Consider the following 18254-nt stretch of genomic DNA (forward strand, 5'->3'; position numbering starts at 1 on the left):
ATAGAATTGAGAGTCCAGAAACAAAACTTCACTTTTACAGTCAATTGATTTTCAACAAGTGCCAAGCCCATTCAATGAGAAAAGATAGACTTTTTGACAAATGGTGCTGGGACAAATGGATATCCACATACAAATGAATGAAGTTGTACCTCTCTACTCCACAGCATATACAAAAATTAAGTAAAACTGGATCAAAGACTTAAATGTAAGAGCTAAAACTATTAAACTCTTAGAAGAAAACAGGTATAAATCTTCATAACCTTGTGGTTAGCAATGGTTTCTTAGATATGATACGTTAAGTGCAATCAACCAATGTAAAAATAGTAAGTTGGATTCCATCACAATTGAATACTTCTGTGTGAACCAAAGGGCACTCAAGAAAGTGAAAAGACAACTTACAGAATGGGAGAAAACATTTGCAAATCATAAATCTGATAAGTCTCTAGTGTCCACGGTATATAAAGTACACTTACAATTCAACAATAGAAAGACAAATAACCCAATTAAAAAGTGAACAAAGGACTTGAACAGACAGTTTTCAAAGAAGATATGCAAATCCACAATAATCACATGAAGAAATGCTCAACAACACCATTAGTTATTAGGGAAATGCAAATCAAAACAGCAAGATACCATTTCACACTTAAGATGGCTAGAATCAAAAAGACAGACAAAAACAAGCTTGACAAGGATATGGTGAAACTGGAACCCTCATATATTGCTGACAGGAATGTAAAATGGTGTCACGGCCATGTATAATTTCATATTTCCTCAAAAAGTTAAACAATAGGGATTTCCCTGGTGGTCCAATGGTAAAGAATCCGTCTTCCAATACAGGGTATGTGGGTTCGATCCCTGCTCAGGGAACTAAGATCCCACATGCCGGTAGGGCAACTAAGCCCATGTGCCACAACTATTGAGCTCTCGTGCCTCAATGAGAGAGGCCATGTGCTGCAAACTACAGAGCCCACACGCCACAACTAGAGAGAGAAAATCGGCACACCACAACTAGAGAGAAGCCCACACACCGCAACTAGAGAGAAACCCTAGCAGACCACGCGCCTTAACGAAAAGATCCTGCATGCCTCAACAAAGATCCTGTGTGCCACAACTAAGACCTGATGCAGCCAAAAAAAATAAGGAAAATAAATAAATAAAATAAAATATTTTCAAGTTAAACATAAAATTACCACATAGGGAATTCCCTGGTGGTCCAGTGGTTAGGACTCCATGCTTTCACTGCTGAGGGCCCTGGTTCAATCCCTGGTTGGGGAACTAAGATCCCACAAGCCACCATGCAACACCACCAAAAAAAAAAAAAAAAAAAAAGACTCAGCAATTCCACACCTAGTTATATACCCAAGAGTATTGTAAATATATGTTCATATAAAAACATGTATATTAATGTTCATAGAAGCATTACTCATAATAGCCAAAAAGTAGAAACAACCCAAATTCCCATCAACTAATAAATGGGTGAATTCCATTATATTAAATGAATAATATTTCATACATTGGAATACATAGGTGTAAATCTTCATGACCTTGTGGTTAGCAATGGTTTCTTAGATATAATACCTAAAGTGCAAGCAACCAAAGTAAAAATAGATAATAGATACAATGAAATATTATTCAGCCATAAAAAGGAAATTAAGTTCCCATTCATGCTACAACATGGATGAACCTTGAAAACATTATGCTAAAACACAAAGGCCACAGATTGTATGATTCCATTTACATGAAATGTCCAGAGTAGGAAAATCCTTAGAGCCAGAAAACAGATTAGAGGTTGCCAGGAGCTAGGAGAGGTGGAAAATAGGGAGTGGCAGCTAATGGGTATAGAGTTTCTACTTGGGGTAATGAAAATGTTCTGGAACAACATAGTAGTGATGGCTGCTTATGAATATACTAAAAACCACTGAATTATATACTTTAAAAGGGTAACTTTTATGGTATGTGAATTCTACCTCAATAAAAAATAACTTACTAGAATAAAATGGAAAGGTGCCAATTTTTCTCCCAAAAACCAATGGAAATAAATGCTCCCATCGGCCAACTAGCCCTCATTCTAGAGTGACTAGACCAGTGCATCTCAAATTATCTGCAGTGAAGGACCTGTTTGTTTTGTATTTTTCTGACTTATCATGCATCAACACACACACACACACACACACACACACACACACAATTTTTTTAAAGTATGGGTCTCAATCTTTAGAATATGTAAGAATCACCTTGGGGGACTTGGTGAAACATACTTGGTAAAACTGCACAATCAAAGATTCTGATTTTGTTGATCTGGATGGGCCCCAGGAATTTGTTTGGAGAAGCACCCAGGGTCTAATACATACTGACCCTGTGGCAATAAAATACAAATCACTGTTAAAAATTAATGACTCTGAAGTTGCCTTTGGCTATTGTTTTTTCTATTAAAAGAAGAGATACTAATGTTCAGTAGCTATAAGGGGTAGGGGTAGGTAGTCCTTGGATTTTGGGAATCTAACTCAAAAAGTTTGGCAGTACTTATCTAGTCCAATTCCTTCATTTCAGAGAAAAAGGAATGAAGACCCAGAGAGCTTAAGTAACTTCCCCAAAGTCACATAGTCAGTGGCAGGACATAGAGCTCTGATCTTCTGTCTTGGAGCCTGGGAAGCTATCTACTCCCACCCTGACCCAAGGGAAAGCCCAATCAGACTGGAAGGAAGCCATTCCACAAGTGTCTAAGCCTTAGACTCTAAGGTGACTTATTTTACAGTTAACAACTGGGAAAAGAAGTAATCCCTAAGTTCTTTGCAGCTGCCTTAAGAGGCAGCTTGCTCTTTAGGTTCACCCCCTCGGGATAGAATGACTTTAAAAAACTAATCCATTCATTTAATCTGTTTTTAACTTTGATTTTTAAAAAGTTTGAAAAATAGCTAGAAAAATACCCTGGAGTTTTGTTTCCAAGTTAAAACTTAACAATGATCTAGTTGTTTGGGAATGTTCACTGACCATAGTTTAATTCTACAGGATGGTTTGCAAGTTGTCTCTGAAATCTTCTTTAAATGTATGTTCAGCTTTATAAAGACCGCTGTTCATGAATGGGGCACATTCTCCTCTGCACATAAATGGGGTGCATTCATAAGTAGCAGGAATCACTTGTATACATGAAATAGAAAACAATCTCTAGATGAAAGTCACCAGAATACTGAGGTGCAAATGTCTCTGTAGGCAAGTAAATTGTTAGGCATGAATTTTACTCAGCAACAATTCTCTTAAACTAACAGTTTTTAAAATGAGCTAATACTAGTGTCCTAGCTCAGTGGTAGCCTTTTGCTAGGAATGACTGAACCCATTCCTACATTCTGCTAAGTTGATTAATAAAAAATATTTATTACACAAATCCTTTTTGTTGACAAGTTAAAATGGAGCCTCATCTTTCATATCTCCCTGAAGATTGCCACCTTGTGAGATTGAAAAGACTCATTAAATTCCATCACCAGACAGACACAAATGAGAGGGTGATTGTTTTTAAGCATGTGAGGGGAATCGTTGGTAAACTCATTTGTTTGGCTATCATTAACAGAACAATTGGTGAGGATCTCCAGGGGGTCCTCATGACCTTTGCTCGCAATCTCTTCATCATCCATCAAGAAATATCAGCACCTAATATGCAAGGCGAGACCAATTTTAAGGTGAGGTGTTAATTAACTAACGATCCTGGTTAATTTCTATACAAGGGCTGAAAATACCTCATGCTGCATTGTAAACAAGTGCTAAACCATTTTTTTTCATTGTAAGCAGTACATATTTTACAACATGCAGGGTCAATATTGTAAGGTTCCCACTGAACCCATTAGTTAAATTTAATAGTTTGAAACTTTTTCTTTGAAATATAGTAGACTTGTTTTAACTTACTGCAATCTCCAAACGTAAGCTTACAAGACAACAAGGCTTTTTGATGTTGAAGGTGAAGTGTCACAATGGAGCCGAAACAGAGACTGTCACAACCAAAAATCCTGAATATAATCTACCTATATTTCAGATAATACAATGTCTGGCTAAGGATTCCTGGGAAGCGCAAATTTCTAGAGCCAGAGAAGTTCTGAGACGCCAGGAAGGACAATGTGTGTGGAAAGAAGAGGAAAACCTCACCATATTCGTAAGCCACCTGCTCCACCCCATTTCGCCAAAGTGGGACAGGTGTTTTTCATCGCTAACCTTCTGAAGCTTCCAAACGTCCCTTAAAGATGTTGGTTCAGGAAATCCAGTCATGTGTAATTGACCAGAAGTCTCCAAACTCTAGAAAACAGGAGCGAGATCTACACCGAAAGTTTTAAAAAATACCAGCTGAACAGAGATGAACACTTGGAATTGTTCACCAGAGTCTGCATCTGGTTCCCAGTCTGAGCCTTCATCGTGTCTGAATGGGTCAAGTAAGTCAAGGGACTCATCAGAAACCACATGCGGGGACTTTCCTGGCGGTCCACTGGTTATGACCCCACGCTTCCACTGCAGGCGGCGAGGGTTTGATCCCTGATCGGGGCTTGATCCCTAGTTGGGGATCTATCCCGAGTGGCCAAAAAGAAAAAAAAAAAAGGAAAGAAGCAGGGAAGGAAGGAAGAAAGGAAGAAAGCAAGCAAGCAAGAAAGAAAACCATATGTGATTTTTCTCTTAAATGGAAAGCCCAGCAAAAGCTTGATAAAAATAAAAATTTTGATACTTTTTTTCCTTGAGCTAGGGCCTGGTCCCTCTAGTAACAGTAATGATAATAATGCTTTGCTCTTCAGTGTGATTTTATGTGTTGCATCAACTTTCACTGGTCCTAAAGGATCTATGCTCATCAGTTATATTCTAAGTTCCTGCCAGCTAGCATCATTTCATCTGTTACTGTGATGTGCAAAATTCTGAGCCTATATGCACGTGATCAGTTATCTGTCCAAATACAGCTAATAGTCAGAATCAGATGGTGCTGTGGACTGAACTGAATTGTGTCCTCCCAAAAGTTCACGTGTTTAACCCTTCATCTCCAATGTGATGATATATGAAGATGGGGACACTGGGAAGTTATTATGTCTAAATGAGGTCATAATGGTGGAATCCTCATGATGGGATTAATGCCCTCAAAAGAGACCAGAGAGCTTGCGCTCCTTCTCTCTGTCTCTGTCTCTCTCTCTGTCTGTTTCTCTCTCTCTCTCTCTCCCCCTCTCTCTGTCTCTCTCTCCCAACCATCCATGTGAGGGTACAGCAAAAAGATGGCTGTACATTTTATGTGTTGCATCAACTTTCACTGGTCCTAAAGGATCTATGCTCATCAGTTATATTCTAAGTTCCTGCCAGCTAGCATCATTTCATCTGTTACTGTGATGTGCAAAATTCTGAGCCTATATGCACGTGATCAGTTATCTGTCCAAATACAGCTAATAGTCAGAATCAGATGGTGCTGTGGACTGAATTGAATTGTGTCCTCCCAAAAGTTCACGTGTTTAACCCTTCATCTCCAATGTGATGATATATGAAGATGGGGACACTGGGAAGTTATTATGTCTAAATGAGGTCATAATGGTGGAATCCTCATGATGGGATTAATGCCCTCAAAAGAGACCAGAGAGCTTGCGCTCCTTCTCTCTGTCTCTGTCTCTCTCTCTGTCTGTTTCTCTCTCTCTCTCTCTCTGTCCCCCTCTCTCTGTCTCTCTCTCCCAACCATATGAGGGTACAGCAAAAAGATGGCTGTACACAAGCCAGGAAGACAGCTCTCACCAGGAACTGAATCAGCTAGCCTTGACCTCGAACTTCCCAGCCTCCAGAAATGTGAGATATAATTTTTTGTTGTTTAAGCCACTCTGTCTACGATATTTTGTTATAGCAGCCTGGGCAGACTAAAGCAGATGGTTTATCCCCCAAACCATGCATACTTAGTAGACTCTGAGCTTGGACTTGAGGTTGGCAGAGCCAACTACTGTTGACAAAATAAAGGCTATTTCTCTGCCCTTTGTCTGACTTTAAAAATCATCAAAAGTCAGATGTTCTTAAGTAGCTTTTAAATATCTCATGGTTTCTAGCCTTCTCATGTCATATAAATAAAATTGCTATCTTGACATTTTTTACTCTTGTTAGAAGGTCTAAAGGTAAAAACTTTAAATCTCAACAAAATAGGAATAATTTTTTTAAAAACGTGAAAAGTGGACTAGATTCATTTTGGGTAGTATTTTCTGTCTACTCTCCTAATGACAGTCGAATAAGAATTTTCAGTTTGTAAACAAGGATTTACCAGCAAAGTAAAGGCCAAATAAAAATGGAAGGTGATGCAGAAAAAGCATTTAACAAAATCTAACACCCTTTCTTGATAAAAACACTCAAACTAGAAATAAAGGTATAAATAAATAACTTTATTTATAAATAAATAACTTCCTCAACCTGATAAGGGCATCTAGGAAAAACCCACAGCTAACATCATAGTTAATGGTGCAAGACTGAAAACTTTCCCCGTAAGATCAGGAGCAAGACAAGGATGTTTGCTCTCACCAATTCTATTCATCATTGTACTGGAGGTTCTAGCTAGGGCAGTTAGGCAAGAAAAAGAAATAAAAGGCGCCCAGACTGGAAAGAAATAAAATTATCTCTTTTCACAGATGACATGATCTTATATATAGAAATCCTAAAGAACCCAGAAACAATCTATTAGAGCTAATAAACAAATTCAGCAAGGTTGTAAGAACCAACATCAATATACAAAAATCAATTGTATCTCTATACATTAGCAATGAACAATCCAAAAATAATTTTAAATCCATTTTTTTAATCAAAAAAATAAAATACTTAGAAATAAGTTTAGCAGAAGAAGTACAAGACCTGTCCACTGAAAACTACAAAACAGCATAAAAAAAAGGAGACCTAAATAAGTGGAAAGACATTCTATGGTTTATGGAATAGAAGACTTAGCATTGCTAAAATGATAGCTCGCTCCAAATTGATCCACAGATTCATTGCAATTCCTATCAAAATCCCAGCTGGCTTTATTACAGAAATTGACAAGATAATCCTAGAATTCATGTGGAAATGCAAGAGATCCAGAATAGTCAAAATAATTTTGAAAAAGAAGAATAAAGTTAGAGGGCCTCTCAATTTTAAAAACTTACTACAAAGCTACAGTAATCAAGACTATATGGGGACTTCCCTGGTAGTGCAGTGGTTAAGAATCCGCCTGCCAATGCAGGGGACACAGGTTCAATCCCTGGTCCGGGAAGATCCCACATGCTGCGGAGCAACTAAGCCCATGCGCCACAACCACTGAGCCTGTGCTCTAGAGCCTGCGAGCCACAACTATTGAGCCCGTGTGCTACAACTGCTGAAGCCCACGTGCCTAGAGCCCATGCTCCGCAACAAAAGAAGCCCCCACTCACCGCAACTACAGAAAAGCCCATGCGTAGCAACGAAGACCCAACGTAGCCAAAAAAAAAAAAATTAATTAAAAAAAAAGACTGTGTGGTACTGTCATAAGAATAGATATATAGATTATATAGATCAATGGAATAGAATTGAGAGTCCAGAAACAAAACTTCACTTTTACAGTCAATTGATTTTCAACAAGTGCCAAGCCCATTCAATGAGAAAAGATAGACTTTTTGACAAATGGTGCTGGGACAAATGGATATCCACATACAAATGAATGAAGTTGTACCTCTCTACTCCACAGCATATACAAAAATTAAGTAAAACTGGATCAAAGACTTAAATGTAAGAGCTAAAACTATTAAACTCTTAGAAGAAAACAGGTATAAATCTTCATAACCTTGTGGTTAGCAATGGTTTCTTAGATATGATACGTTAAGTGCAATCAACCAATGTAAAAATAGTAAGTTGGATTCCATCACAATTGAATACTTCTGTGTGAACCAAAGGGCACTCAAGAAAGTGAAAAGACAACTTACAGAATGGGAGAAAACATTTGCAAATCATAAATCTGATAAGTCTCTAGTGTCCACGGTATATAAAGTACACTTACAATTCAACAATAGAAAGACAAATAACCCAATTAAAAAGTGAACAAAGGACTTGAACAGACAGTTTTCAAAGAAGATATGCAAATCCACAATAATCACATGAAGAAATGCTCAACAACACCATTAGTTATTAGGGAAATGCAAATCAAAACAGCAAGATACCATTTCACACTTAAGATGGCTAGAATCAAAAAGACAGACAAAAACAAGCTTGACAAGGATATGGTGAAACTGGAACCCTCATATATTGCTGACAGGAATGTAAAATGGTGTCACGGCCATGTATAATTTCATATTTCCTCAAAAAGTTAAACAATAGGGATTTCCCTGGTGGTCCAATGGTAAAGAATCCGTCTTCCAATACAGGGTATGTGGGTTCGATCCCTGCTCAGGGAACTAAGATCCCACATGCCGGTAGGGCAACTAAGCCCATGTGCCACAACTATTGAGCTCTCGTGCCTCAATGAGAGAGGCCATGTGCTGCAAACTACAGAGCCCACACGCCACAACTAGAGAGAGAAAATCGGCACACCACAACTAGAGAGAAGCCCACACACCGCAACTAGAGAGAAACCCTAGCAGACCACGCGCCTTAACGAAAAGATCCTGCATGCCTCAACAAAGATCCTGTGTGCCACAACTAAGACCTGATGCAGCCAAAAAAAATAAGGAAAATAAATAAATAAAATAAAATATTTTCAAGTTAAACATAAAATTACCACATAGGGAATTCCCTGGTGGTCCAGTGGTTAGGACTCCATGCTTTCACTGCTGAGGGCCCTGGTTCAATCCCTGGTTGGGGAACTAAGATCCCACAAGCCACCATGCAACACCACCAAAAAAAAAAAAAAAAAAAAAGACTCAGCAATTCCACACCTAGTTATATACCCAAGAGTATTGTAAATATATGTTCATATAAAAACATGTATATTAATGTTCATAGAAGCATTACTCATAATAGCCAAAAAGTAGAAACAACCCAAATTCCCATCAACTAATAAATGGGTGAATTCCATTATATTAAATGAATAATATTTCATACATTGGAATACATAGGTGTAAATCTTCATGACCTTGTGGTTAGCAATGGTTTCTTAGATATAATACCTAAAGTGCAAGCAACCAAAGTAAAAATAGATAATAGATACAATGAAATATTATTCAGCCATAAAAAGGAAATTAAGTTCCCATTCATGCTACAACATGGATGAACCTTGAAAACATTATGCTAAAACACAAAGGCCACAGATTGTATGATTCCATTTACATGAAATGTCCAGAGTAGGAAAATCCTTAGAGCCAGAAAACAGATTAGAGGTTGCCAGGAGCTAGGAGAGGTGGAAAATGGGGAGTGGCAGCTAATGGGTATAGAGTTTCTACTTGGGGTAATGAAAATGTTCTGGAACAACATAGTAGTGATGGCTGCTTATGAATATACTAAAAACCACTGAATTATATACTTTAAAAGGGTAACTTTTATGGTATGTGAATTCTACCTCAATAAAAAATAACTTACTAGAATAAAATGGAAAGGTGCCAATTTTTCTCCCAAAAACCAATGGAAATAAATGCTCCCATCGGCCAACTAGCCCTCATTCTAGAGTGACTAGACCAGTGCATCTCAAATTATCTGCAGTGAAGGACCTGTTTGTTTTGTATTTTTCTGACTTATCATGCATCAATACTTTTTTTTTTTTTTTTTGCGGTACGCGGGCCTCTCACTGTTGTGGCCTCTCCCGTTGCGGAGCACAGGCTCCGGACGCACAGGCCCAGCGGCCATGGCTCACGGGCCCAGCCGCTTTGCAGCATGTGGGATCTTCCCGGACCGGGGCACGAATCTGTGTCCCCTGCATCGGCAGACGGACTCTCAACCACCGCGCCACCAGGGAAGCCCAATACTTTTATAAAATACAACAAAAAATGAATTACTAGAAAAATGAAATGAAAAAATTGAAGACATAAAATAGAAGCCCATTTTTTCATTATTAGATTTAATAGACATAAAAATTTCTATAAAGGTTTCCAAGTTCTTACCCTCAATTTTTTTTACCCTTTCATTAAGACTGATAATCAGCAATCTGTAGATGGGTGTTGGTTAGTGGAACACACTTTAAGCAGAAATGGTCTAAACCACACTGAACTCCAAAAAGGAGCTAATGTTTGAGGGGTTGGGTGGAAGACTTGAAAGAGGTCTTTAAGTAACAAGTATTATTTTTACTGTTCATTTACAGACCGCCATTGATGACATTGAAGCCATTCTAGGAGTAACAGAGGAAAACAAATTGAGATTTGAAGAAAATGTAGAGTCCAAAGATGATAAAAAACCTCTCTGAACCTGGTAAATGAATGGTCGTGGAATACATTACTGATTTTGGATTGCAATCTAGAGCCAAAAAAGGGGCAACGTTCATTTTGCTATTAGGAATAAAAGGAAGGGAAAGTTAGTTTGCTTTGTTTGCTAGGAGGTGTATCAGAACAGATTGTAATGTAATGCTCTTTTTAAAAAATTGTTTATTAAGTGACCTTATTTTACTTATTAAGCCAAAACCTGTTTGTGTTATCATTTCAGAGCATTAAACAATCTCTTCCTCTTCCCAAACTCAGGAAGAAATAATCTATCAGGAAAGTTACAAGTCTTACTAATATCACTTCTGCATCTACCTCTTTATAAACTTCAGGATTATAAATGTTTTATAAAGTTTTCTCCTTCTGTTTCTGATAGTAATTTGTCTTCTGCATTTAAAAAATTGAATAAAGGTTTAATCATCACTATTTGGCAAAACGCAAATGTTTTTCCCAAGAAAATTACATTTATATGGATTTTTAAAGTGACCCTTTATCATTCATTGTATTTTTATTGTATCAAGCCACTATTGTCTGTTGTTGCCATTTTTCAGAAAGTAAGGTAAGCCAACATCTAGTTAAATAAAGCAACAGAATGTATCTAGGTGGCAGTATCTGTTCTTAGTTTAAGATAAAGTGTAACTCATCCCTTTAGCTTGAATAAACTCAGCTCTCTAGCTTGAATTAACATTCTCTAGTTCTCCATTTAATACAGCAGTAGGATTTTTACAAGCATAATTCAACAGTACCTTTTAAAGGGCAAATTGTTAAAATTATGCACTGTTGACACTAATTCTCAGCATTTGTAATTGTTCAAAGTATTTCTACATCATCCAGCTTTACTGAAGGGGGAAATATGCAAGTCACAACACCAAGATCACAGAGATGTTTTAAAGAATGACCTTTATATCTTTAAAAATATTTGAGTGTGTTGGGGAAAAGAGGGGTATTTATAACCTATGGAATTCCAGTAATGTGTTAACTGTGCCTCAGTCATAGACTGAGTTTCTGCAATAAAATTAACATTAGTGTGTGTATGTGTCAGCTTTTGTTTTGCTATAGTTGGAAATACATTAATTAGCCAGGTTTCCTGCCTGTGCTAGGTAAAATGATGACCTCTTTTTCTTGCCAGATCGCTCTAATCCATATGAGAGGCCCATTGTCCAGACACTTGACGGATAGGAAGTACTACATGCCCATTAGAGTCTCGCCTCAATTGAAGCCAGAGCAACATAAGGTCCAAGAGACTCATTAGTTCACTGGCACAATGGTGTCCTGAGAGTAAATGAAACCCTCTGTCTCCTTATGGCTCTCATCTGCTCTGGACTTTAAAAGAAAACTGTCTCTGTTTTGTTCAGCACAGCAGTGGATCTTTCACATGGTGAGATCCCCGTCTTAATAGTACAAAACTGTTAAATCTATCAAGGAAGTTTTTATATGTGAATTTTGATTAGCACTCTTGAGCCCCAAGCTGCTGGCAATAGTAAAATGAGTTCACTCTCTGGTACTTTTTTTTTTTTTTAACCCACATGATTGCTTTCTCAAACAATGCACTTTCCTTCTTTGCCTCTATCATTAACATACACCACAGAGTGCCTGTTTCCAAATTCAGGCCTTATATTCAGATTCAGGTCTCACTGGAAAGTGATTGGGAGTCAGGTTCTCTACCTAAAAACCTACGGCTTCAAAATCAAAGGAGAAAAATTGGTATAATAAAACAATCACTTCAAGTAATTAAGTGAAAGAAGCCAGAGGACCAGATTAAATTAGTGAAATGTTTTAATTACAGAACATTTGAAAAGAAGCATAGTCCATTATCTTTTAGCACATATGAATAGCAAAGATACTGTGCTATTAGTAAACTAAGTTTGAAAAACAAATCATGTATATGTGTACAATGTATCCTAAACATAAATTAAACAACATAAATTACTGAGCTTTTACTATTCCAAATGGGAAACTGAAATCTTTGTCGATAAGAGGATTTTTGAAAATGATGTGCCATTTTTCGGGAAGTTTTGGGGAGAAGCATACGTTTAACAGTAGAGCTATCTTTGTATGAGAAATGACCCATTGTTTACTATTGAATGTTTGTGATGGTTTGAGAAGCAAACTCTACTAACCATTTAGGAGCACGTTATTGGATGATGATAATTATCTTCCTTTACATATTACCTATTTTATATTGATTTTAAAGAAAGCAAATAAATGATATTCAGTGGCAAATTGTGCTTTCTACTTAACTACCTTCCACTATCTACTTACATTTACCTTTTATTGAACACTTATTACTGGCTAGGTGTGTACTGTACTAGAAGCTTTATATACATTTTTTTAATTGCATCTTTCCAACAACACCATGTGGGAAAATACTACTACTGTCCTCACTTTACATATGAGAAAACTGAGATATCTCAGTTTTCTGAGGGTATCTCACCCCATGTCTCAAGCTAAATGAAATTTGGGATTTAAACTAGTTTAACACAAATTCTAGCATATTGTATAAAGTAGACAGTTCAGTGTCACTTGTCCCAGATCAGGCAAGGGACTTACTCTTTTATAACAAATTCTAGTGTGTTGCTTAAAGTACAGAAGGACGGTTTAACTTACACATGCTTCCTGCTAATAACATAAACTTGGGCAGCTGACTGCATTGTGAGGCATCACAACTGCATGATCAAAGAAATCAGAAGAGAAAGTGGCATCAGTGGAATTCTCCTATGGTGATGGATCTGTAAGACTTTGGTGGAGGACTGATGATGGGAACGTGCAGAAGAGTTTGAAAGCTGGGAAATCATGCCCCATGGTTTCACTCGAAAGATGGGTATTAGGTCAAGAAACTGGGTAAGGTTAAGAAAGGATTGCCAACAGGATGTAGAGTAACCTGGGAGGAGTTTGGGGAGCATTACTTCAGCTATATCATCCTAAGAATTGCAAGCATCCTATTTTTCAAGTATAAAAATAGGTATTTTATCCTAAGTAATATATTAGTAATCATCTGATAGCTTTAACAATTAAACATTTGTATGCATCTGGCACCTTTCTTCTAAAGAGCTCAAAGCACTTTATATTTGTTATCTCATTAATTCCCAACACTGTCCCAGTGGGGAAGGTGATAAGTATTTTAACATTTAAATATTTATCTTTCAGAATTTCTCAAGCATACATTAATTTTATTTCCAAAAGTATAAATGTTCATTAGTTTTATTTTACTGTTCCTCTGGCTTTAATGTGCATAGCAAACTTGTTCAACTCTTTAAATGTGCTAATCACAGTAAATCTTATTTGGAAAACTAGAAATTATGTTGCCAGGATAATGTGAGGGTAGAGGTTGCAGGGAGGGAGGAAGCATCTAACTTTGCCTTTCTCCTTGGAAGAAGTTTGGTCTAATCCATTGCAAGTGCGGATGTAATGAATGTGCTGTTGCTCTTCTGTATCTTTTCTGTATTCCATTCTTTCCAAAAGGTGTGCCTCAGGAGGGTAAGAACTGTATCTAAAAGCCTGAGGCAGACTGAGCTGCTATTTCCATCTTTGTTTTATTAATGATTTCATCAATGTGCAACAGAAAACGGATGCATTCTATTAGGAGTTACATTCCAAAGAGTCACAGAATAGTAAGGGCTAGAAACTTGTCTCCCCAACCCTCCCACTCTCTGAGATGGCCATACCTTCCTCAATTTTCTAACTAGAAAAATGGCAGATAGTTAATACCTGCTCCTTAGGGAAGCCGTAGAGATTAATTGGCCAATGTTGTGAAAGTCTTTCAAAGATGAAGCACTCTGCATAAATGTTTAAGTAGTATTATTTCATTGCAACTTCAAATGGAAGTTCTAACTTTGAAATGTGATTATACACTTTCTAAGAAAGCCCTTTCATAACCACATATATAGGTTTATTTTTCACTCTAACAAACAGTCTAACTCATGGTTGTGAAACTTTATTACACTTGATGGAGGGGCCTGGCTTTATTAGTTTTAAACTGCTGGTTTCTGGGGTATTTATGTGAGGGAAAAATACCAAAACAGTAAATAATAAGCATGTCCCTGCTGTTTAAAAATCTGTTGGTAAAAACAACTTTTGTATTGTTATAAGAAGACCCTAAACGTAGCACAGAAAAATATAGCTTTGGCATCTATGTGTAAGTGTTTTTTCGTTTGGGGGGCGGTTTATGATGGTGGTTTCCCCCCAAGCATTTCTTTTCCATTCTGTAAACGTTTTGGTTCACTTCCACATTTGTCACCATATATATTATATATATGTGTGAGTGTATGTATGTATGGAGAGAAAGAGAAGTGAGTAAAATGCAACATTTTAAGATTTTTTTTATTTAACAAAATGTTTAAAAGTACACCAGATGGCTAATTATAGCTCCCAGAAACAAAAGGCCACACCTAAGTTTATTGCAGTTGCCTCATAAGGAATGTTATGATGAAATCATGGTTCCATAAACTTGACAACAAAACAGCAAAATAAACTTCAAATTTAAATTCAAATTTTGGCTCATTTACAGACTCATGCCACTTTGCTTCCCAGAAAAGGACACAAAATACTTACTTTGCAATCACTGAAAAACTCAAAATTATCTAACAACATTCTCTTTATCTAGGTTTCCTTCACAATGCCTTTCTACTCATTATCTTGGGTGTTGTTTTGTTTTGTTTTTTTCTCAAGTTGAATATTTGTAGCCACCTTCCTAAGCAAAAAATTATATATCATTTGCAACAATAGTGAAAAATCAGAAAGGTCTAAATGTTCAACAATAGAGTATTGCTTAAAAATTATGAATAGCTATATAAAGGACCTCTGTACAGCCATTAAAAAAAAAATCATTCCTACACTTAATATATGATCCAGACATTCCATGAGCCTGTGCTCTAGAGCCTGCGAGCCACAACTATTGAGCCCGTGTGCTACAACTGCTGAAGCCCACGTGCCTAGAGCCCATGCTCCGCAACAAAAGAAGCCCCCACTCACCGCAACTACAGAAAAGCCCATGCGTAGCAACGAAGACCCAACGTAGCCAAAAAAAAAAAAATTAATTAAAAAAAAAGACTGTGTGGTACTGTCATAAGAATAGATATATAGATTATATAGATCAATGGAATAGAATTGAGAGTCCAGAAACAAAACTTCACTTTTACAGTCAATTGATTTTCAACAAGTGCCAAGCCCATTCAATGAGAAAAGATAGACTTTTTGACAAATGGTGCTGGGACAAATGGATATCCACATACAAATGAATGAAGTTGTACCTCTCTACTCCACAGCATATACAAAAATTAAGTAAAACTGGATCAAAGACTTAAATGTAAGAGCTAAAACTATTAAACTCTTAGAAGAAAACAGGTATAAATCTTCATAACCTTGTGGTTAGCAATGGTTTCTTAGATATGATACGTTAAGTGCAATCAACCAATGTAAAAATAGTAAGTTGGATTCCATCACAATTGAATACTTCTGTGTGAACCAAAGGGCACTCAAGAAAGTGAAAAGACAACTTACAGAATGGGAGAAAACATTTGCAAATCATAAATCTGATAAGTCTCTAGTGTCCACGGTATATAAAGTACACTTACAATTCAACAATAGAAAGACAAATAACCCAATTAAAAAGTGAACAAAGGACTTGAACAGACAGTTTTCAAAGAAGATATGCAAATCCACAATAATCACATGAAGAAATGCTCAACAACACCATTAGTTATTAGGGAAATGCAAATCAAAACAGCAAGATACCATTTCACACTTAAGATGGCTAGAATCAAAAAGACAGACAAAAACAAGCTTGACAAGGATATGGTGAAACTGGAACCCTCATATATTGCTGACAGGAATGTAAAATGGTGTCACGGCCATGTATAATTTCATATTTCCTCAAAAAGTTAAACAATAGGGATTTCCCTGGTGGTCCAATGGTAAAGAATCCGTCTTCCAATACAGGGTATGTGGGTTCGATCCCTGCTCAGGGAACTAAGATCCCACATGCCGGTAGGGCAACTAAGCCCGTGTGCCACAACTATTGAGCTCTCGTGCCTCAATGAGAGAGGCCATGTGCTGCAAACTACAGAGCCCACACGCCACAACTAGAGAGAGAAAATCGGCACACCACAACTAGAGAGAAGCCCACACACCGCAACTAGAGAGAAACCCTAGCAGACCACGCGCCTTAACGAAAAGATCCTGCATGCCTCAACAAAGATCCTGTGTGCCACAACTAAGACCTGATGCAGCCAAAAAAAATAAGGAAAATAAATAAATAAAATAAAATATTTTCAAGTTAAACATAAAATTACTACTACTACTGTCCTCACTTTACATATGAGAAAACTGAGATATCTCAGTTTTCTGAGGGTATCTCACCCCATGTCTCAAGCTAAATGAAATTTGGGATTTAAACTAGTTTAACACAAATTCTAGCATATTGTATAAAGTAGACAGTTCAGTGTCACTTGTCCCAGATCAGGCAAGGGACTTACTCTTTTATAACAAATTCTAGTGTGTTGCTTAAAGTACAGAAGGACGGTTTAACTTACACATGCTTCCTGCTAATAACATAAACTTGGGCAGCTGACTGCATTGTGAGGCATCACAACTGCATGATCAAAGAAATCAGAAGAGAAAGTGGCATCAGTGGAATTCTCCTATGGTGATGGATCTGTAAGACTTTGGTGGAGGACTGATGATGGGAACGTGCAGAAGAGTTTGAAAGCTGGGAAATCATGCCCCATGGTTTCACTCGAAAGATGGGTATTAGGTCAAGAAACTGGGTAAGGTTAAGAAAGGATTGCCAACAGGATGTAGAGTAACCTGGGAGGAGTTTGGGGAGCATTACTTCAGCTATATCATCCTAAGAATTGCAAGCATCCTATTTTTCAAGTATAAAAATAGGTATTTTATCCTAAGTAATATATTAGTAATCATCTGATAGCTTTAACAATTAAACATTTGTATGCATCTGGCACCTTTCTTCTAAAGAGCTCAAAGCACTTTATATTTGTTATCTCATTAATTCCCAACACTGTCCCAGTGGGGAAGGTGATAAGTATTTTAACATTTAAATATTTATCTTTCAGAATTTCTCAAGCATACATTAATTTTATTTCCAAAAGTATAAATGTTCATTAGTTTTATTTTACTGTTCCTCTGGCTTTAATGTGCATAGCAAACTTGTTCAACTCTTTAAATGTGCTAATCACAGTAAATCTTATTTGGAAAACTAGAAATTATGTTGCCAGGATAATGTGAGGGTAGAGGTTGCAGGGAGGGAGGAAGCATCTAACTTTGCCTTTCTCCTTGGAAGAAGTTTGGTCTAATCCATTGCAAGTGCGGATGTAATGAATGTGCTGTTGCTCTTCTGTATCTTTTCTGTATTCCATTCTTTCCAAAAGGTGTGCCTCAGGAGGGTAAGAACTGTATCTAAAAGCCTGAGGCAGACTGAGCTGCTATTTCCATCTTTGTTTTATTAATGATTTCATCAATGTGCAACAGAAAACGGATGCATTCTATTAGGAGTTACATTCCAAAGAGTCACAGAATAGTAAGGGCTAGAAACTTGTCTCCCCAACCCTCCCACTCTCTGAGATGGCCATACCTTCCTCAATTTTCTAACTAGAAAAATGGCAGATAGTTAATACCTGCTCCTTAGGGAAGCCGTAGAGATTAATTGGCCAATGTTGTGAAAGTCTTTCAAAGATGAAGCACTCTGCATAAATGTTTAAGTAGTATTATTTCATTGCAACTTCAAATGGAAGTTCTAACTTTGAAATGTGATTATACACTTTCTAAGAAAGCCCTTTCATAACCACATATATAGGTTTATTTTTCACTCTAACAAACAGTCTAACTCATGGTTGTGAAACTTTATTACACTTGATGGAGGGGCCTGGCTTTATTAGTTTTAAACTGCTGGTTTCTGGGGTATTTATGTGA

At 37.1% G+C, this 18254-nt stretch overlaps 1 protein-coding gene and 1 long non-coding RNA gene across 2 annotated transcripts in view; one reads left to right on the forward strand and one right to left on the reverse strand.

Moving 5' to 3' along the window:
* Window positions 1–10315, forward strand: part of IQCH (IQ motif containing H) — a 211878-nt gene extending 201563 nt beyond the window's left edge. Inside the window, exon 21 of the mRNA XM_024128842.3 lies at window positions 10214–10315. Coding sequence (XP_023984610.1) covers window positions 10214–10315 — 102 coding nt within the window. The remainder of the gene's footprint in view (window positions 1–10213) is intronic.
* The window catches only part of LOC114487042 (uncharacterized), a 173424-nt gene that overhangs the window by 138805 nt on the left and 16365 nt on the right, over window positions 1–18254 (reverse strand). The window lies entirely within an intron of this gene.

Source organism: Physeter macrocephalus, chromosome 11 (assembly GCF_002837175.3).
Source record: "Physeter macrocephalus isolate SW-GA chromosome 11, ASM283717v5, whole genome shotgun sequence".
Lineage (NCBI taxonomy): Eukaryota > Metazoa > Chordata > Mammalia > Artiodactyla > Physeteridae > Physeter > Physeter macrocephalus.